The sequence below is a fragment of the Macrotis lagotis genome, chromosome 2 (genome assembly GCF_037893015.1).
Source record: "Macrotis lagotis isolate mMagLag1 chromosome 2, bilby.v1.9.chrom.fasta, whole genome shotgun sequence".
Lineage (NCBI taxonomy): Eukaryota > Metazoa > Chordata > Mammalia > Peramelemorphia > Peramelidae > Macrotis > Macrotis lagotis.
In genome coordinates, this window is record NC_133659.1 from 274,253,160 (window position 1) to 274,276,170 (window position 23,011).

The 23,011-nt window shown below is 33.3% G+C and overlaps 1 protein-coding gene and 1 pseudogene across 3 annotated transcripts in view; both read right to left on the reverse strand.

Moving 5' to 3' along the window:
- LOC141512227 (oxysterol-binding protein-related protein 8-like) overlaps positions 1 to 8,401 on the reverse strand; it is a 25,125-nt pseudogene extending 16,724 nt beyond the window's left edge.
- LOC141514973 (oxysterol-binding protein-related protein 8-like) overlaps positions 7,777 to 23,011 on the reverse strand; it is a 70,321-nt gene continuing 55,086 nt past the window's right edge. The window contains exons 8-10 of one of the 3 annotated variants that reach the window (XM_074226186.1): positions 19,021 to 19,102; positions 18,613 to 18,711; positions 7,777 to 16,259 (exon numbers count right to left, since the gene is read on the reverse strand). In XM_074226186.1, coding sequence (XP_074082287.1) covers positions 16,215 to 16,259; positions 18,613 to 18,711; positions 19,021 to 19,102 — 226 coding nt within the window. In that variant the 3' untranslated portion in view covers positions 7,777 to 16,214. The other 2 variants (XR_012476171.1, XR_012476172.1) reach the window with 2 other exon arrangements.

Consider the following 23,011-nt stretch of genomic DNA (forward strand, 5'->3'; position numbering starts at 1 on the left):
ACATAGGTTTATTCCTTAAGTATCTGAGTCCAGAAGGATGGAATGATAAACTGGAGTCAGATATCTGAATTCAAATCCTGGCAAAAGACATTGAGGGTCCTGAATGAATTCTTTAATTTTAAGGACATGTGATTTCACTGACATGAGTGCCCCCCTCCTGTAACAGTGACCACAACAATTCACATGTTGACTCCTGAGGTGACAGAAGTTTAAGGTGCTGCTGACAAGGCAGATGGGTAGCACCATGGAGAGTGCATGGTCTAGAATCAACTATGACTTCCAGTCTAATCTCAGATATTTACAGCCACATGTCCCTGGACAAGTCACTTACTCTCTATTTGCCTCCACTGTCTCAACTACAAAATGAGGTAATAAGGACACCTATCTTCTAGGTCTATCTTGTAAAAACAAAGATGAAAATATCTGTAAAGAGTCAGGTATAATTCCTTGCACATAGTAGGCACTGTATAAATGCTAACTGCTATTATTACTTCTACTATTTTTAGCCTCTTCATTACTATTATGGAACTTGAGAATTATATCATGATGTGCCATGAAATAAGATGAAAGAACCCTGGAATAAAAACGAAATCATTCAAAATTTTCATGGTATTTTTCATACATCTTTAAAACACTTGAATGAATTTCTCTCTTAATATGAGAATTGTGTCAACTAAATCCTCCATTTGCTTTCATAAAAAAATTCAAAAGTATTTTCCATTATTTTTGAAGTCATGCAAAATAAATGCCTATAACAATGCAGAAAAAGGTAGGGGTGTGCAGGTACACCTGTATGTGTATAAAAAACCTTTTTCTTATGTTTAAACTTAGAGTGTGATCTAGTGGAACAAGGGCAAGAGTACTATATTTTGGGATGGAGGACCTGGACCCAAATTTTCTCCCTCCTATCTATTGATTGTGTAACTTTGGGTCTCAGCATCTTTCATGTACAAAATGAGGGGCTGGACTAGGTGACCTCTGAGGTTATAGCTAAGGTCCTCTATAGCTAGCTTGAGTTTCTCTAAACTATACACTAAATTTCCTCATCTGTAAAATGGGTATGATAACAATTGCAGTACATTCCTCATATAGTACTTGGAGGAAAGTACTTTGTAAATCTTAACTATATGATAAATATGACTTATACATCAATAAATGCCTTGGCTGCCTCTTTACATAGTACACTCCATACTAAGATGACAGAATCTGAGGAGGTCCTATTATCACAGAAGATGAAAGAGATTACTATTTTCAAAAATGCTGACAGATATAGAAGAAACTAAAAAGGCAACATATCTTACAGATGGCTTAAATAGATTCCCCTTGATTTTTTTGGTAGGCTTGTTTTCCTCACCTGTTTTGTAGTGTTTAATCAAATAATACAACTCAAAAAAACTTGAGGTATCCTCTTCAGAAATGTTTTATAGAGAACTATATATTCTTCAAACAGGTTTTTCTCTTTGGCACTCATGACCTCTTAGTCAAGTGGACTTTCATGTTGGAGGAGGTTTCCGAGTTCTTTCGGCCTCCTCACTGTGGTGACTGCTTCACATCAGTCAGTCAATCAATATTTAGGAAGTGCTTAATATGTACCTGAATTGGGCTAAGACATCAAATGTAAATAAAATTTTTTTAAAAGAAATTGAGAGGAAATATTCTTCCTTTTTTGACAGGAAAGGGTAACTGACTGCTTTTTAATAGATTAGGTTGAAGCTATTGTTCTTGTTTAACATAATGCTGTCTCTTCATCTTTTTCATTCCTTCTAATCTAGCTAGAACTTACTATGATTTCTGTTCCAATCAGTTAATGAAAAGGATGCATGGATAGCTCAAAGTTCATTCTTTTGTTGTTGTTTCATTATAAGTTTCAAACTGACCATCTCCCCCTCCTCTCATCCCCCCCAACAAGAGATATTTATGTGTGTGTGTGTGTGTGTGTGTATGTGTGTATGTCTGTATCTATTGAACTGAATATTTAAAATATTCAGAATAGCTTAGTCATTCACAATTTTTCTTCAACAGTAGTGTTCTTACTATATACAATTTTCTCCTGGTTTTGCTTTTTCACTCCTCATTATTTCCTTGAAAGTTTTTCTATGTTTTTCTAAAATCAACCAGCTCATCATTTCTTACTACACAGAAGTATTCCATCATAATCTCTTAGTTATGTGCAGGAGTGGATTTTTTTATTAGTTTATAAATCTATGACTTCTTTCTGACTCTGTATGTCTGTTTTTATCCAAAACTTCATTTTCCATTATAGTTTTTCATCATTTCCTGTGCTCATTTTGGCACTGAAACAATTAAATATCAGGATATATGTAATACTCAATTTTAGGATCTTGTAAAGTTTTCTAAAGACTTTTCTTTACTTCTTCATTCTCTGCAAAGCATACAGTTATCATCATGGGGGTCAACTTACTTATGTATCCATCATCAGCATGACTAACAAAACTAACTGGCCCATGAAACAGTCTGTATCTGTGGAAATATGATAAAAATAAATTCCCCTACTTTCTTTCTGATGTATCTTAAGAAAAATCATGAAAAGTCACCACCACATTTGGCGGCAACTTTTTGTTGTTTCTTTTGTGAGAGCGAGGCTATGGATGTGATTCAATTTCTCTGGTCAATTCACTAATCACTAGCATATCAAGAAAATCAATAGTTCCTCTAACGATAATTTCATGATCTGCAGTTTTATTCAAGTTTTGTAGACTGCAACACTCCAGAGAGTAATAGAATTTCTTTAAGAACCTATGTGGCTGAAAAATTTATAACCCTGTGATAAGCCTAGCAACAAATTTCTCTGAATTCTGGTAAGATAATCCTCAGACAATTGACATTTCCAAGGTCACATCAAGGAGTGGAAAAGTTGCAATATGAACCTGCATATTTTCTAATGCAAATGTTATTCTCTTTCCAAGAAAAATGAATACTTGTTAGCTAAGTGCCATGAGAGTAACATATTCTTTTTTTATATTTATAGTTCCTACAAGGTCCCCCAAAGAATTCTATTACATAAAATAGTATCAGGAGACTAAAGGAAAATAAAAGTTGCAGAAGAGGAAAACTGAAATTCTGAAAATACATATTTATCTTCTTGTGATATAGTGAATCTCTAAAGTGCTAAGCCTGGCTCTGTGTTTTTTTTAATATATTGGCTATATGACTGTATGTCAATCACCTAATCTCTGGTTGTCATGCAATTCAAATTATAAATTGAGAAATAATTATTGATCTACATCAGTAGCTGAAATTTACTCACATGAATTTTCCCTCAGCCATGAAATTACAAGTCAAGACAAAAGAAACTAAACCTTACCTGAAAATAAGTATACTTACTTCTCTGATTCAAATGGCTCTTGTTCTTCAAATTTTAGTGTGCCTTATTAGTCTTCACTGTTTAATTTTATTAGTTGGATTCCAGAAGATCTCTAAAGAATCAGTCTTTTTATCATTAATAATGACTTCACTATCCTGTTTAAATAATAAAAAATTAAGTTATCTTTTAAAAAAAATCTCCTTTGTTTTTACAGATTTAATGTTTTAATAATGTTATAATGTTTGTCCTTCATTCTCAAAGACAGCATGACAGCAGAGAGATGATGCCATGTTAAGAACATGATTTAGATTTGAGTGAGGGGGTGCTGGGCTAAGTCACTAGTCTCACTTTGTCCTCCAGAGCCATCTGGGATCAGTGGCCAGATCAAGACAACTGGAGATGATCCTGGATGCAAGGCAATAAGGGATAAGTGACTTGCCCAAGATCACTCAGCTAGTAAGTGTCTGAGGCCACATTTGAACTCAGGTTCTCCTGTCTCCAAGACCAGTGCCATCTTGCTGCCCTTTTTTTTTTTACAGATTTATATTTGTTATTGACTACCAACTACTACAGAGGAGAAATGTGATGTGATCACTTTTTTCCTATTAGTTATATATCTCTTCGTTCAAATTTGATTGGTTAAAATTTGAACACTATGGATCTTTTCTCTTACTACTGAATATTCTGAAAATTAAAACTCATTTAAGAGTCTAGTCCCTTTTCCTATTGTTAGAGATCACATGATCTAAGATTTTTCTAATAAATTCAGTGTCTAAAATTGATGCAATTCAAATCACTTTCAAGTAATTGAAGACAACACTTACTTATATATATATAGTTAAAAAAACTGAATTAAAAAATTTTTCTAAGACATGTCATTACTTTTCTTTCTGAACATTATTTTATAAGTCAGTTTGTAAAAGTTGATACTCACCCAATGGCCTTCTAAAGTAGCCAACACTTCTTTTCCAAGTTTAAGCTTCCCTGATATCTGATTAACACGGTCACTACTACCTAGAAATGGCTTTAAAAGAAAAAATTAAAACTAAATGCACACAACAATGGCCATATGTACAAAACGTTTCAAAACTGGTTTGTAGACATTCATATCTTATAATATAAATTCAAATACTTTTAGTAGCAAACAATAAAGCATTCTACGTGGAATACTTTTTTCCCTGAAGGAAAAAAATGCAGCAAAAGATAATGACCTGTTCAGAGTCAAAAATTGTTTTAAAGTATTTGTATCATCTCTTCTATGTACCTTTCTCTGATCCCTGGTAACTTCAGTGTCTTAATTTTCTTTTTTTCTTTTTTTGGTTTTTGTAAGGCAGTGAGGTTAAGTGATTTGCCCAAGGTCACATAGCTAGGTAAATATTAAGTGTCTGAGGCTGGATTTGAACTCAGGTTGTCCTGACTCCAGAGCTGGTGCTCTATTCACTGTGCCACCTAGCTGCCCCCTAATTTTCTTAAAGCACTTAGTCCTAGGCTAACTTTTAAACTTTTATCTCATCAATTCAAACTTTTTACAGCAAATATAAAGTATTATTAGACATGTAAGTTATATGTAAATGCATATGTATTTATTATGCATAGAGGCATATGTTTTTATATATATATACACATCATAGCTCCACTCTCAGATTCTAAAGGACTTCTCCAACAGAAACTATTTTAAGATTAAACATTTTTAAATTCAGTTGATATCAAAACAGATTCAAATGACCACCTTTTGAAAGAAGAATAACTATCAACTGTGTGTCCTAGCACCAAGTGCTTTATTCTCATTGTGAAGCTTACTCCAATCCTGTGGGGTGGGGTACTACAAATAATATCTCCATTTAACAGAGAGTAAGTTAATTTGGCATAGTCACATCCCCTAGAGAATCATTTCCTTTCTCTTCCTGCTTGCTCTGATTTGTATTGACTATAAAAGTCTTTCAAGTGTCATATAATTGAAACCACTTATTTTATACTTTTTAATCTTCTCTATCCGATTTTTCATCTAATCATGACTGTTAAATAGTTCTTTCTGAAATTTTTAAAATAATGACTTTTTTGTTATACTAAGTAATGTATCCATGTTAAACTTATTTTAGCATATGACTTAAGAGATGCTGGTTTAAACAAATTTATGCCAAGCTGCTTTCCATTTGTATTTCCAGCATTTGTCACAATTCTAATAAATAAGAACTTAATAGATGCTAACTAAATGACTAATTTTCTTAGTTCAAATATTGACTTACTTTTCATTCATTAGTTCCCTTGAGATTCTAGAGATTTTATTCCTCAAACGAATGTTATTTTAATTTTAACTACATTTTAAAGCACCTATGTAATCATATGATTGGTATAGCATTAAATCTGTAAATAATTTAGATATCATTTTTATTAAATTGTATTAAAATTAAATTTTAACCATATGCAACCATCAAAACCATTGTTTATTTCTTTAAAGTGTTATATAACTATATATAATTCTTTTGGGGGGGGGTAAGACAACAGGGTTAAGTGACTTTCCCAAGGTCACAGCTAGACAATTACAAAGTGTCTGAGGCCAGATTTGAACTTGGGTCCTCCTGATTCCAGGGCCCATGCTCCATTCACTGTGCCACCTAGATGCCCCTTATATAGAATTCTTGATGTAGAATTATTGCCAAATATTTTAAGCATTTTTTTAGTTATTTTGAATTGTACTTTTCTTATTATTCCCTCTTGGATTTTGACAATGTTATATAGTTAGGCTAATGATTTTGCAGATTCATTTTTTATTCTCCTATGTTATTAAAGGCATTAAATGTCTAGAAACTTCTTTTTTGATTCTCTCACATTTTCTAAGTAAACCATCATTTCAAATGTAAATAAGGATAACTTTGTTCTTCTTTTGCCAGTTTTTATGCCTTTAGTTTCTTCTTTTCATCTTACAGTACAAAGGAGCATTTCTAGAACTGATTCAAATATTAGTAGACAAAAAGAGTTTTTGTTTTGTTCTTTGTATTTACTGAGAAAGTCTCTAGTATTCTCCCAGTTCAAATAATGCTAGCTTTTAGATTTAAATATATACTTTTTAATATTTGAAAAATGATCCTCTCACTCCTATTTTTAAAAGAATTTTTGGCATGAATGAATCTTTTTTTTTGTCAAAAGTTATAATTATGTTGATTATTTTCTTAATGGTGAAATAAAAAAATAAGGAAAGCTCCATTATTTGTATTTTATTCTTGTCCAGAAGTCATCTACATCATTTCATTGTATATGTGCAGATAACGGAAGCATCAGGATATCATTAGTTTTAAAGTTAAATAAGAGGTTCTGTATTGAATAGAACTATTATTGTATGAGACAAAAACTTCATAAATTCAAAAAACATGATTTATTAAGGAATAGAGAAAAGGATAGGGATAGAACAAAGGAGGGAGATAAGACAGGGACTAAAAATTTTAATTTCAATGCAAACTTGTGCTTTCTCTGTTATTTACTGTCTCATAAAGCTACCTATAGAAGTGGTGTCAAATTTAAATCGAAATGGGATCCATAATAATATATATAGGCCATAAATTGATTAGTTTTAGATCTAAATAAATATTTTATTATATTTTTTTATTTTGCTAAATATTTCCCAATTGTATTTTAATTTGGTTCAGGTCACACTCTAGTGTATTGTGGAAAGAGAGAAGTTAGGTTAAATCATTGCCCCAGGGTCAAAATGTCAGTACATATTAAAGGTGAACATGAACCCAAGTTGTCTTCCTGCCTTACTCTCTATCCATTACACCAAGCTTCCTCTCTTGATTTAATACAGCTTTGAACAACTGATAACAGAAATAGTATAAATGAGGGATTCATGAACTTGCCAATTACTCTTCCATCAAAGATATGAATGAAATGTTGGCTTTTTAATCTATGTTAAATATACATAGAAAATGTGCATTAGAAAAGAATGAAAAAAAGGTAATCTTTCATTTGTGTTTAAAAATCAAAATCTTAGTGAATCAAGATATTTTAAACCATTCTATATTCCAAAGAATGTAGGTTTTTTTGGTTTGGGTTTTTTTTTCTTTAAATTTCTTAGGCTGAGAATAAGTCTTAGAATATCATCTGGTATCATTTCTAGCGTGTAAAAATATCAAACTAAACATCATTTTATAGCCTCTCTAATATATTACTATCTGCTTATGCACCTGGATTTTATTTTCATTCTTATCTATGTTTACAATGTGTGTTTTCCACCCCACCTGTCTTATATTCTAAGCCTCTTTGGTCTATTATCTATATAACTTTGCTCAAGCTTCACATGGCATTACCCTAAATCAGGAGGTTCCCACCTAACAATTTCTGACCTTTAATTTGAATCCAAGTACTGCACTATATCCAGTTTTCTGACATGTAATGTTGACAGTTCCCCCAAGCTCCAAAGTCACTGTGCCATACAAAATTCCTAAAGGAAAAAACAAAACAACTTAATTTGAGCATTTTTTGAAAAGAACAAAATATGTGGAAACACACAAACATGCATTTGTAAAGAACAAGGTTAGAGTAAAAACAGAATCAACCTCCATATCACACAATAGGTGTTTTCTTCAATTGTTTTCAGTTGTATCTGACTCCTTGAGACCCCATTTGGGGTTTTCCTAGCAAAGACACTGGAGTGATTTGCCATTTCTTTCTTCAGCTTATTTTAGAGATGAAGAAACTAAGTCAAATAGGGTGAAGTGACTTAATCAGGGTCACATAAGCAACTAGGTGTCTGAGATCACATTTGAACTCAGGAAGAGGAGTCTTCCTGACTTCAAGTCTGGGGCTCCATTCACTGAGAAGGGAATGAAAAAATCTCTATTGTCTGCCAAGAAAATGCCAAATGGGGACATGAAGAGTTGAATAAGACTAAAAAAAAAACAATTGAATGACAAATGGACAAGTATTATAATTCAATAAGACGTCAAAGAGAATCTAATTAAAAAGTACAGCAAGACTTTTGATCCTGACCACCCATGAAACATTATACTCTGGATCAAAGATAGTTAGTCTGATCAAATGGGGTTAGTGTCACAATTTACCAGTGTCACAAAGAACCATGTTCTCTTCTCTCAATCATCAAATCATTGATATGAAAACATCTCTCTATTGCTGATTAGTTAGAACTTCGGTTACTAAATAGCCATATTTAAGTCTTTCAGAGTATGTTTTATTCTTTGTAGTCAAGCAATAATACAATTGACAATAGTTAATTTTCATCATTATTGGTTCATGAAAGCAGCACGAATGACCCCTCAAGTTGGTCATTTCTGGTACAGTCAAAGCACTTAGGTGGTACATGTCATAGCACCACAATGGTAGCTGGTAGCAGCACTGGCTTGAAATCAGGAAGCCTTGGTTATGATGCTAATGCTTCCACTAACTAGCTATAGCAGCTTGGGCAAAGCATTTAATTTGAATCTCAGTTTCCTTATCTATAAAATAAGAGAAATGTACCACTTTTGTTTCACTGTGTGCAAGGAATTATTATGCGACTAATGGAGAGATACTAAGATAAATAAAACATAGTTCTTATCCTGAAGGGGCTTAGGATCTTATAGGGAGAAAATAAATGCTTAAATAAAGAGATCAGCTCTATGGTACTTTTCTAGCTCTAAATTTCTATTCTATTGTAAAATGAATGAGATGACACAGTCAAAGAGTGGTACAGACTTGTTTAATAAGAAAAAAGAAAGAGAGAGAGAGAGAGAGAGAGAGAGAGAGAGAGAGAGAGAGAGAATATATAATCAACAGACTGTCCTCATAGGGTCAGTATTAAATGTATTATCAATGTGTCAAGCATTCTTGAAAATTCAGGTCTTATAGGATCAAGATTGATAGCTTGTAATCTGGAAGACTGACTCTAAATTTTACATCAACTTGGAAAACTTGGAAACTTGGTAGGAAAAAACAGTGAAATACAACAAAGTGTGTGTCTGGTGAAGGAGAGCGGACAACTTCAAGAAAGAATATAGTGATTTTGTAAATATGGAATAAGGATGCCAAGGTAAACAACAAGGATATAAAGATACTCATATTTACAATTATATAGTATGTTAAGCAAACATTAAAAAAAATCAACCAATGTTAAAAGCAGTAAAGTCCTGTGTCTGGTTCTGAATTTTATAATCAAAGAAAGGATGTAAAATTTGGAACAAGTCTCAAAGAAAAGGAAAAGAAATCAATAATTGAAAAATCCTGATGAAAGACCAAGGAATGAGATTATTCAATTTAGAAAGAAGAAGGCTAAGGACATGATATAATACTTTATCTGTTATGAAAGCAACTTACATAGAAGGTGGTGACCAATAAGGGAGTGACCAATAATACCAAGGGAGTAAGCAAAGGCAAAGAAAACAATTCCTGTAGTATGAGGAATTTAATTTATCTATGAGAACTATGACTATTAAATACTAGGAAAAAATAAGCTTCAGTGAGGCAATCTTTCCACAAGTCCTTTAAAAAAGAAAGCTGATGACAGTTCTTACTATCTGAAAGCAAGGGAGTAGTTGACTTTTCAACACAACTAAATCATATTTAAAGAAACATGGAATGTTAATTATTTTCATTTGTAGATTAATTTAAACAAAAGATTAAATTAGAATAACAATAGAAGAGGTAATTTTTAATAGTTTCTAGATTTCACACTATCTTTTCTCCCACCTTAAACATTTCCCTTTTGTAGACAAAAGAAGGTTACTTCTACATCTTTACCTAAAAAAATCCTTTTTCTTCTTTTATATTCCAATTAAAGGTAACCTGACAAACCTTTCTCCAAGTCCCTCAGACCGAAACTAAATAACCCTCCCTCTTTTCTGTATTTTTCTTTTGCCCATATCCCATTCTAAATTAGATCATATGTTTGTGCATATTCCCCTATTAAGACTCTAAGTTCCATGAGGGTTCCTGAGTTTTTTCTTGCCCTGGTATTCCTTAAGTAAAATGCTCTGTACACAGGTGCTTAATACTTTTTAATTGAACTGAAAACTTCTTTTGCTGGCTAGGATGTCTTGGAGAAGTTATATAACAATCATAACTACCAAACAAATTAAACTCTGAAACTGAAATATAAATTAACTGAATCTTCTATAAATATGCAGGACAACATATGCTTGAGTAAAAATATTCCCTTTAGCAAGAGTTTATAATTTTTAATCAATTAACATTTCTTATACAAAAACAAAGTATTTTCTAAAAAATTATAGTTTCAAAGAAAAGGTTGGAAGTAGTAGAGACAAATGACCAGAGAGGAATCTGTATTTTGTATTCTTATGTAGACACACAGAGGCCATGGTCTAGTATATAAAATCAAAGGTCTTGGTCAATGCATGAATCCTCTCAGCAATCCCCAATAACTGATCTATCTCAAAAACTAAAGAACTCACTACTACAAAAAGAAGTCCATTTCACTTCAGATAATGATGGAAAAGGGACAGGGGTCCCTTTCAGAGGTTTAGAATCTAGCAAAATGATATGTAATAAAAATCAAAAAATGTTCAGTGCATAAGATGATAATAGCTAGCATTGGTATGGTGCTTTAAAGTTTGCAAAGTCCTTTCCATATGTTAATTCATAAGTCTCATAACCCCTTCCAATAGGTACAACTATTTTTTATTCCACACAAGGGAAAACTGAGACAAAATGAAGGACTTGTATGCCCAAAGTCACACTGTGTGTGATGCAGGATTTGAACTTAGGTCTTCCAGTTTCAATTTACTCAGAAGATGTACTCTACCTCTTGTTAGTTCCTAGTTTACATGGTAAATGCTATGAAATTAGAGATAAAAGAAAAGATCTCTAGCTAGAGGAAAAGGGCAGGCAGTAGTATCCACAATGGATTTTTAAAATGAGGAAGATTAGCAATATAAAGTGGGGAGGGTGGATGAGCATTTCTTGTGGGGTAAAACTTATGAAAAGTTTTAGCAAAGACAGCAAAGCAATGGTTCTTTAACTTAAGGGTGGTTGAGAGAGTTCTCCAGCTGTAGCAAAAACTGTGTGAAGAACAATTATATCAAAGAAGTATGAAAAAAGTAGATTGGGGTCAGATTGTGGGGAACACTGAAAGCCAGGCATGATCTGGGCTTTATCTAATTTACATTGTGGAGTCATTAAGGTTTGTTGAGTATGTAGTGGTGTGATCACATTGGTATTTTAGAAGGCTAGCTTGGATGCTGCACATGGGATGTTTACGGAATCATCCAGATAGAGATGTCTTAGTGGCCAGGTGGAAACATGATTCTAGAATGTACATTCTGAAGTAATCCATACAGAAAATATAACTGAAATTACAGTAGTAGATAGTAAGAGAACAGAAATAATGCCAAAACTTCTGGGGGATTTCTGAAGGAAAGGTGTAGGGAAAAACAAGAAAAGAAGAAAAAGAAGAAACAATCAAACAATCAGGAGAAAATATGGGCTCTGAAGCTAAGGGAGGAAACTATCACAAAGAAGATAGTGATGAACAGTATCAAATGCTGCAGAAAAGATAGGGAGGATTTGAAGGTCACTGGATTTGACATATTAGAACTTTTGAATGAACATTTTCACTAAACAGTGTTATGGACAGAAACCAGTGGATGAATGAGTATAAAAAGTATGTTTCTATAAGTACATGAAGAAGTAAGAATTGATGGAAGGAAATTACATAAAAGAACCAGAGTGGTTCATCTTTTTCTTGAAAAGTTAGACTAAATGCAAAGAAAAACGTATGGATGGTGAACTTCTGTGGTTCTACATGCTAAAACGATCAGCAGATAATGGCAGTAAACTCAAAATTGAGTTTATAAATTCCAGGATGTCTTTAAGTAAGATGATGCTGACCAGACTAATGATTTCATCAATCTCAAGTTTCAACAAATAGTACTCATTTGAGATATATCATAAAATTCCAGAAATTTAAAGTATCTAACTGGATGTTTTGGTCAAATTCATTCTGAACATTTATAAAATTTAGCTTTACAATTAGCATATGGCATCATCAAAAGTTAAATGTGCTTCTCCTTCCAGTATGGCAGATAGCGAATTCCCTGAAAGAAATTGTTCATTTTAATTATACAAAATAAATCCAAATATTCTTACAAGATAATCAATTAAGTAGGCTGGACTCTCTCCTGTCTTCCTATGGTACCTAATTTGATAGTTAGAAATGATTTTTTGAGATATTTATTTAGTTTAGTGCATATATTTGTAGTGATATACTACAAGTGGAATAAAAAATATTAAGTCAGCAAGAACATAAGGATTCAACTGCTGTCATATTGCCTGTACACAGGCAAAGATACCCTTAAATAAAAACTGCCAGCTTTCAATGTTTGTCAAAATTTAACCCTCAGTCTCAATTGATATTTCTAGGAATATTCCAATGAAGTCCTTAGATAAACAAGGAGAGACAAGTTTTCATTTTCACAAAAACATATACAAATTTACTTGTTTTGTTTGTTTATTCTTGGGTTGGGGGGGGTTCTTGGGGAAGATGTTTGTTTTTTTCATGTAAATATGGGCATATCCTTCTAAATGCCTCTGTTTACCTAATGTTATGTGACCATAATTACTCAACAGTAAGATAATAGGCCAATTATATTTTACATGCTACTGCATACAATCTTCTCTCTAATAGCTAAGAAAAAAAACACCCATCATTTCTAATTTAATTTCCTTATAATCTGCTTTCATTTATCAAAATAAATCCTAGGCTAGATTTTATGCTTTTTTTCATACACACACACACACACACACACACACACACACACACACACACACTACACTCATAGACTTTGTCTTCTTTAACTCGATAAGCTTCTTTTCTTTTTTAAGAGACTTCATGGATTTAGAGATGGAAAGAACAATAACGTAATTTAATTTAATTCCTTTCTTTTATAGATGAGGAAAAACTGAAGGTCAGAGAGGTGACGCAACCTGCCCCAGGTCATACAGGTTGTAAACTACAAAACTGGGATTTAAGCCAAGTCCTCTACCTCCCAATCCAGCACTCCTACTATATCACATTATTTTTCAGGAAAGAGCTTGTTATATAGTCCAAATATCCCATCTAAGTATTAACCAAATTTGATTCTGCCTAACTTCTGAAAAAAAGATGAGGAAAGGTACATTTAGAGAACTGTGGCATTCTGACGATGCCAAATACTCAAAAATTGTAGTTTTCCATTATATAATGAAAAAATTTCTCATTTGAGCAATCAAAATCCTTCACAAGTCAACCCCAATCCAGTTCTTTAGTCTTGTTTCATACTACTCTCTCTTTCATATATTCCATATTTTAGATAAATTAACCACTTACTCACTGATGAGTTGTTTTTACCATGCTTACATTAACAACTATCCATGCCTTTGCTCATATTGACTTTTTTTTCCCTAAAATGGAGTCTCTTTCCTCTACTATCAGTTTCAGACTTCTTAATTATCTCTTTTCTTTTGAAGTTCAATTCAGGAGTCACTTTTGTCATGAAAGTTCTCCTTTTCCCTCATAATTTTCCTCCCATTTGACATGACCCTTTTTGCACTTACCATATTCTGTTTTGTAGAAATTATTTGTAAATATATCTAACTCCTCTCCATTAGACTGGAATTTTCTCAAGGGAAGGGAACATATCTTGTTTCATTTTTATATCCAAGTGCTAATAAGAATAAGAATGGTTGTCCTTCATTCTCGAAGAAGACTACTACATCAGGGAGGAGGCCCCAGACCGAGGCAATCAGGGTTAAGTAACTTGGTAAAGGTCACACAGCTATAAATGTCTAAGGCTGGATTCAAACTCCCAACCTCCTGACTTTAAGGTCAGTGCTCTATCCATTATTCCACCTAGCCACCCTAACCTAAGTAAAAGTACATATTAAATGTTTGTTGCTGTTAAATTACAGCTCTGCAATTTTTTCATTTTCCACTATAACATGTTAATCTAAATATTAATATATGTGTGTGTATATATATATTAATCCTTTTCCTAAACAAATATTAGATAAGAGCATCAATCCTAATGATAATTTAAATATTTGGCTTATATGTGTCTAACACTGCCACATCTTTGAAAACTCTGAATGGGCAAGAGCATTTGGAAAACTTCCTTGACACCAGCAAAGCACCAGGCATATTAGAACACTGACTATTATTCATTAGAACACTGACTATTATTCTTTTCATTACTGTGAAAGACTTTCTTTCTAGTCTGACCAAAGATGAAGCATGTTTCTTTTCCACCAGTCAATCTGTTCGGAGTTTAAGGATTTTAAAAGCCCCAATTTATTTCTTATGTACAACTAATCCCTTACATTAAGAAAAAGATTCATTTAAACAAAGTAAGCTCTGTCTTTTTTTTTTTTTTTAGATTTTTGCAAGACAAATGGGGTTAAGTGGCTTGCCCAAGGCCACACAGCTAGGTAAGTATTAAGTGTCTGAGATGGATTTGAACTCAGGTACTCCTGACTCCAGGGCTGGTGCTCTATCCACTGCGCCACCTAGCTGCCCCTTCTATTTGTCTTTGATATCTTTTTTCATTTCAAATAGAGAATTGCTACAAATACCAATGGACTAGAAAAGAAAATTTTCAATGACATAAAGGTTACTTAAGGAGATGAGAAGGCATTTTGCTAGCTGGATGTTGTAGTTCCTAACTACAGTTAACTTGCCCTCTATGGGGATTTTTCCTTTGCTTTTGTCATTCCATGCCCTAACTGGAGTATAAGAATCAATGGCCTAATTCTCAATTTGTGGCTTCTAGAACTTAACTATTATTCTCTCATTTGTGTTTATCAAACTAAGTCATAGCACCATTTTTGCTCAGTGTGTTCTACAATCTAACTTATACTATTCTACATGAAATATGCAAAATCAAAGGTTTCAGCTTTCCCTAAACTAACTTACCCTAATTCAAAAACTCAAAGATCCAAATATCTAGTCTACAACATCTGTTTGCAGAAAAACTATTATAAGTAAAGATCCTCCATAAAGAGTACCTACCAGGGCCTTAAGTTTTCTGATATCATGATTAAGCTACCTTAATGAAACTTTTATTCCCTCTACCTTTGATCTGTAAGAAAATGCCAATTTGGAAGAAAACATGCAAAAAAATTTTATAGGATATTTAAGAATGGGAAGTCTATGAACAAAGACCTAGCCAAATTTCACCCTTTTATTGAGACTCACAGAATTTGAGAGTTAGAAGGAACTTATGGGAACATCTACTCCAAACCATACATGAAGGGATACCCAACAAGTGGTTGTCAGCTACCTGCTGGTCAGTCCCTAGGATGAGGACATGAGCCAAGACCACCCTCTAGCTCAGGGATAAACAGCTGTTCTTTCTCTACTCTGTTCTGTCATCTTGTGCTATCACCTACATACCCAATTCCTCTGGACACGCTAGAAACTTAACAGGACTGCTTTTCTTGTCCTGAAATCTAGGCAACCATAAAGGCCATCCAAACTCCTTTCTCTGAAACTGGGACTTCTTTCCTTGGAGGAAGGCATTTTCTTCACTTAAAATTATTCATCTCTGGTCAGGAACCTCACTAGATCAGCTAATCTATCTTTGGACCAAGGCTCATTATTCAGACAGAAGCCACAACTTGACAAAACTGGAGATAGAGGAACTATGCTCAATACTTATCCTAAAAGTTTTTACGGAATTTATAACTACATAATGATCACTCTTATATAACAGGATGACAAAAATCAGCACAAAAGATAGACTTGCTATCCAAGTAAATCCGGTTGATGAAATAAGCATAAACTATACAAAGGCACTAGGAATTTAAGGTATGAAAGATAACCAAACTCTGACTAGCTAAAGTCGAATCCAAACTCACCATAGAACTTGGACTTGGCCAGGATATTACCACTAAGGAAAAACCCATCCTTTCAGTTGCTAATATAGAAGGCAGAAATAGGTGGGTGATGGGACACCTATTGAACACAACAGGAAAAATAATAATATAAACATATATTACTCTGCTGTAGCATCTTAAATTTATTAGTTTACTCCTAAAAGTGTACTAAAGAAAAGAATTCACAAGATAAAAACCTGAAGAGACCATGTATTAAAAAAAAACCTGTGGTTCAAGGCTTCATATACAATACTAAAAAGGTTCTAGAAAAATCAATGAAAACACTGCTGAAGCTACATGCTTAGTCACAGAAGTTCAAAATACAAGAAACAGTCATTATGGAACTAAATTATGCAAGACTTAGAGTAGTGGAGTAACTCTTAGTTCAAGATCGTACAGTTAAAACAAAGAGCCAGAAATAGGCTCAGGTCTCCTAACTTTGTTCTTTCTGCTACAAGCCAACTCCCTACTTCAAAATCATGTATATCATCTGCTTATTGAAATGAATCAATGCCAGATAATGACATTTGCTCAGTTACAGGTTTATAGGATTTCAGCAGAAGGGACCTTATGTTCATTAAGAAACTTCCAAGTTCATTCCCTTCATTTGAAGATAATATTTTGAGATCTAAGGAGGTTAAAGTGATTTGTTCAAAGTCATACATATGTAGTAGAACCAGGATTCTAAACTAGGTCCTCTGACTCCAAATCCACTCACTGTTTACTCTAACATACTGTCTCTCACTACATCATGGTACCTCCAAAGCACTTGCTACTACTTTCATGAAGATGTGAGGCTGTATAAAAAATGGGAACATAAACATCATTATCTTTTAATTACATACAATATAGATCTATTTTGGTGGAAGCAGACATACATTCAATTAAATACTTGCTATGTATAAGACACCCTGATAAGTGCTAGTGGAAATACAAAAAAATATAAAGACATGGCCCTCTGCCACAAGACAAAGACATACAATGTTAAGTAATAACAAATGATAACAGCTTTATTATAACAGTAGAGTTCATTACATCTATATGATTAACTACAATAACAATAGGAGTTAAGAGGAGGGAGATGACAATAAGCTAGAGTCATCTGAGAAAGTTTTAGAAATAAGAAAGGATCTAAGCCAGGTTTGGGAACATGAACAGAATTGGTATAAGCATAAAAGATTTGGAAAGGGCAAGAAGAAAATGGCATTTAAAAAGTTTCAAAGAAAGAAAGAATTAGATATGCTCATGTTACTATAAGTTTATCAGTCAGGGGAGTGAAAGTTCAATGAATTAATTGGGGTCATATATTGAATAGCAGCTTGGGTTAGAATATACAAAGCATGCGTGTTACATTAAAGTTTTAGATTTTGTATGAAAGAGGAGTCATTATAGATTTTTGCTCAAAGGAATGATATGATCAAGGTACTGTTTTAGAAATAAAAGTCTACAGGAAGCTCACAGCCTAGACTAAGAAACTGAAGACATGAAGATCAGGAAGTACTTTCCAATGAAATAGTCAAGACAGAAGGTGTTGAGGGCATGATTGTAGCAATAAGAATGGAAATATAGAAATAAAAATCCTGACCTATACAAAAAATAAATATTGGGAAATAGTAATTTACTCGTACAAAATTATTCTTAAAATAGAAAGCTCACCCAGTAAAAATATATATATTTTAAAAAATCTATTTAATGAAACCTGTATTCATTTGTCCAGAGAGGAATTACTCAATGAAATACGTTAATGTCCTGAATAGGAGCTATTACAATCCTCACTTTACAGATAGGGAAACTGAGACCCAGAAAGGTCATGTGAATTATCAAGGATTTCAAAGTCAGTGTCTGAGGATATGAGCAACAAAATTTAGCCATCTAGCCATTAACACTGGAACAGTGTTTTCAAGCAAAGAACAATATTCAGTTACAAAACCTTTCAAAAGTGCCAATACTAGAAAAATATAAGGAATCGAGCTGTATTTGATTCTAATTAATAGGCTGTTCTTGGGGTTCATGAGAGAGGAACGTTAAATAATAATATATATTATAAAATATTCTTTTATTTTAAAATAGCATATGAGATATAAGTTGGTATATTTTTAACAAAGGTAATGAATAACTAAACTGAGAAATGAATCTCTGAAAGGTTATCACTAAAAGCTAGACAAATCATAAGTTTGCTATTTTCAATGGAAAAGTTTTATTTACATATTTGTCTACTAAATAATTTTCAAGGGTGTGGTAGTAGTGCCTTTAAGAAAATTACATTTAAAACTGAAAAAGGTAAAAGCCTATATTTACTTACCAAACATACAAAAACTTTTAGTTTTAGTTGGAATGTTATTAGAAAAATTTATTTTTCACTAATAATTTTCTTCAACAATTGCCCACTGACTTCTAAGTCGGTTTTGTTTTGTAGGATATGATGCTCATACCTGTTCAGCAATATAAAAAGTTTTGCTGTTTGTCCTTGGATGAACCCAGGGACATCGGAAGATCTCACCAAGTACAAGATTATATGGTTTCTTTAATCCCTAAAGAAAGAGAAAGTGGAATATAAGCTTTAAGACAGGTTTGTCACATGGATACCATCTTTAAAGAGGATAAGCGTTTAACATTTCACATGACAGTAGACATTCAATGTTATAGGATCTTTGAAATAAAATTGATTAGTTATACTACTTTATGATGTAAAAAACTATAATCAGATTTAAAGTTAAGAAACAGGCAGATTCTGGTAAACCAAAAATGTTTAATAATAAATTGACAGGAAACAAAGATGCCTCTTTAAAAAAGAAAATGAAGGTTCTAGAGTAATAAAGAAGCAATGATATGCAAATTACCTGTGGCTTTTTATAGAATCCTGACAAATACCATTTCACTACTCTTTTCAAGCGAAAATAAGGATTTTCTTCAAGTGATGCCCTACAAGATAATCACAGTAAATCATATAACTAAATTGAGATTCTTCTTTAATATATTTAAGCAATTGTGATGGAATATAAAATAAAATATAATGAAAAATTATGTGCATTATATTTAAACAATTAGGATATGTGGTTATTTTAGTTTATTTTCCAGAACTATTTAAGTAGTTTAAACCAATTCTGTGAAAGGCATTTGTCAATTTGAAAATTATTAATAATGATATTCCAAATTCAAGAAAAAAGTTCTACTTAAGGAAAAAGTACTACTTAAAGAAAAGTCACTCAATGAAATATTTTGCATTTCCTTTTCAAGTAGTGAAATTCAATGTCAATATAGTTTATACTTCAGTTATATTTTCGAAGACTGTATATTACCAAAAACAGTGTTACAACTTGGAAAACAAAGACCTGATAAGAAGGAATAAGTACAATAACTAAGATAAATAGAAAGAAGGAAACACTTTACTTATCCATATTTAGAGCATTTGCTTTCCAAATATGGGGAAACTCACTTTCTCACAAATTGCACTATTCCATTTGTACAAAGCTCAAAGCATTCATAAATATTTCTTATAAGGCTAAAATATGCCTCCTTGTAACTGTCGCTGGTAATCTCTTGCCTTCTAAGTTTAATTCTTTTAAATAAAAGTTCAAAGGATCAACTAATCAGTAAAAGGTGATTGATTTCTAAAAGCTTATTTTCTTGATTAGATTATCTAATGGAAATATTGAATGTCCATACACAAACTTTTTAATAATCCTCTACCTAAATTTTCAGAGGAAAAATACAAAAGAATCTCATGTGCCTGCGGAAGTCAGCCCCAGATGGGAGAGTTCAAGATGTAAATTCTGAAGATACACAGGGAAATGTTTCCAAAGAGGAGGAAAAAAGGGAAACTCTGTGATGAGAACAATGTAGATGCAGTCAATTTAGATAGAAATGTACAGAAAAGGGCATGCCAGGTCAGATGACAAAGGACAAACATAAGAAGCAAGCATAATACTGTAAAAACTTCATGTGTTAGTGGTGATAAAGATTAGCAAAAGTTATGACCTGTAAGAGAAGTGAAGGACAAATAAAATGCATTGCTTCCTCTGTATTAAAAACTTCTATTGGGAGAGAAAGAAGGAAGAAAGGGCAGGACCACTGCTTAAGGTGGCTGGGACAATGATTGATGGGAGGAGAAGGCTCAATTCTTATTTGAATTCTAGTTTCTCTGCAAAGGACAGGTATACTAGAAATGACAACAAAAATGACTAACTTGGAGTTGACACCAGTAAGCTGCTTATGCTTGACTGATTCCAGTTGCCCTGATCAGATGAATGATGCACACAGATGTGACTTATCTCAGAAAGCTGGATATTGGGAGAGGCACCACAATAATGAAAAAAAAGCAAATGTTGTCTTGATTTTTAAATAAAGGGAGAGAAAAGAGTCTGCAAGCTCTAGACCCGCTCTAGACTTCCCTTCCTCAGAAAGTGCTAGAACAGATCATTAATAAGATGACTGATGAATACCTAGTTTGGGAAATGGTGCTATCAAGAGCCAGTGTGTCTCATCAAGAGCAGATCAAGCCAGGCTAACTTCATCCTTTTTCTATTTTTAGTGTTATTAACCTAGCACAAGAGGGGAATACTGTGGAAAGTGTTTTGATAAAAATCTGTCAGTCCTGGCAATCTTGTGGAGATTGTGGGGAGAGAGAATATAGATAGTGATATAATCACAGGGAGACAGAACTGGATGGAGAGTTAGAAGCCTTTAACAACTGAGTATTCCAAGGGAGAACCCCAGGAATTTAGGATTAGCTCTCTTCAGTTAATTTTTATGAATGCTAAAACATCCAATGCATCTATCTAAATCAAACTGATGACAGACAGCTGGAAAGGCAGCCAAGAGTCAGGATCCAAAATTATTTTGACAAGCTGGAGTTTGGGATGAATCTGATAAGATTGAATTCAGCAGGGATGAAGGTCAAGTCTTGCATTTGACTGGCTTTCTCAAATTTGAGAAGGGGAGATGTGGTTTGAGAGCGGTTGTTCTAGAGTAGATCAGTAGAGAGAGGGTCAGCTGTCCAAAAGCTCAATGGCCCAGCAGTATGATACAGCAGCAGAAACTGCCTCTGTGATCTTGGATGGTGCTAAGAGAGACACAGCATTCAGGAAGGAAAATGAGCATATCCTGTGAGTCTCATGTTCAGTCCAGGTACCACTTTAGAAAGACACAGAGAAGGTGGAAAGTGTCCAGGGGGCAAAGACCCAGACAGTGAGTAGTTTTGAGTCCTCGTCCTGGGAGGCTCAAGAGCAGGAAATGGGCGTTTTAGCATAGGAAAGAAGAGTTGGAGAAGATATGAGAGATATACAGCTATTTGAAAAGCTGTCGAGAGGAAGGATTAGACTTATTTTGTTGGCCCAAAGGTCAGAACCAGGAGCAAGAGGCAAAAAATGGCCAAATGGCTCATTTCATTTGATGTCAGGGAAGAATTTCTGAAAATTAATGTGGTCCCAAAGAGAAATAACCTGTTTCAAGCCTGAAAAATATTCAAGACTAGATAGCCATTTAGGTCAGTTGAGTTTGTTAACATGGAGATTCCCTTTGTTTTTTAAGTGGACTACATGGTCACTGAGGTCTCTCTCAACTCTCAAATTTTGTGATTCTGTAAAGCTGCCAATCTTTGACTTTGGGAATTTCATGTTATAATATGAATGTTTACAGTTACTTTAGTAAGAGTAGAAAGGGAAAAATTATTAATACACCTGTTCAAATTGATCTTTTCACAAATTAATTTAAGAATAGATCTTTAGGGTGAGTGACAGGGGTCTTATCTCAGGTCACTGCTATTAATAAGGCACTGACAGCATTTGTCATTCTTTAGCAGAAAGGTAGAGACAACTGAGCTTTACCCCTCTTAGCAATAAGAATTAGAGTAGAACACTCCCAAATTCTTTAATCTGCACTTTCAACCACTGTCCTAAGATCTTTACCGAGAAGAGTGTCCACATCTCTCCTGAGGTCTGCCGTATTTAATAGAATCTGTCTAAAAAATTGATTTGAGGGCACCTTATCTTGCTTGTCAGAGATTCCTAATTATACTGCTTTTTCTTTGCATTCAGAAAAAAAATGTCCAAAATGTGTGGAAGAGAAGTATGATGGTAGTCTCCTAACCAAATTATTTAGAAAAACAGAATTTAACATACCATTTCAGAAAATTAACTGAAATATTAATAAGTAAGAATATTAAGAAATAAGAATTCACTTACTCAGAGAGGAAATCTGCATGATAATAGTAATCAGAAAGTTTATCCAGAAAAGAACGAGGTTCTAAGATAAAGGTAGGCAAAACAACCCTGGATAGGTCTATGCCTGGACAAACTTGTTTCAGCAATGTCCATATTAGACTTTTGTTTTCTTCAGATACAGTTTCTGTTTGAGAAGCCTCACCTGCCTTCAACAATTAAATAAAACTACTGAAATACACAAAGATATTTGAACAGTATGTATGTGAAAAAAATATTTTCCCTGTTTAATGGATAAAGTATTCTTATAAAATAGAAGCTTTTTAGCTTATAAATACCATGGTTATTTAAAAATATATAAAACAAATATCAGTGGATATTAAAAGAACCAATATGTAAAAGACATTACAAAAATATTTATTGAATCATTCCATATTGACTTTATTATGAACATACATGTGTACACACATAAGAAAAAGAACAGGAAAAAAAGGTTTTTATGGGGTTTTTTTGTTATTTGCTTTGAATATCACAATCACCAAGTCCTGTTTATGTCAGTGAAAAAATTTTAAATGTATGTTTTATTTGTTGGGTTTTTTTTTTTTTAGGTTTTTGCGAGGCAATGGGGTTAAGTGGCTTGCCCAATGCCACACAGCTAGGTAATTATTAAGTG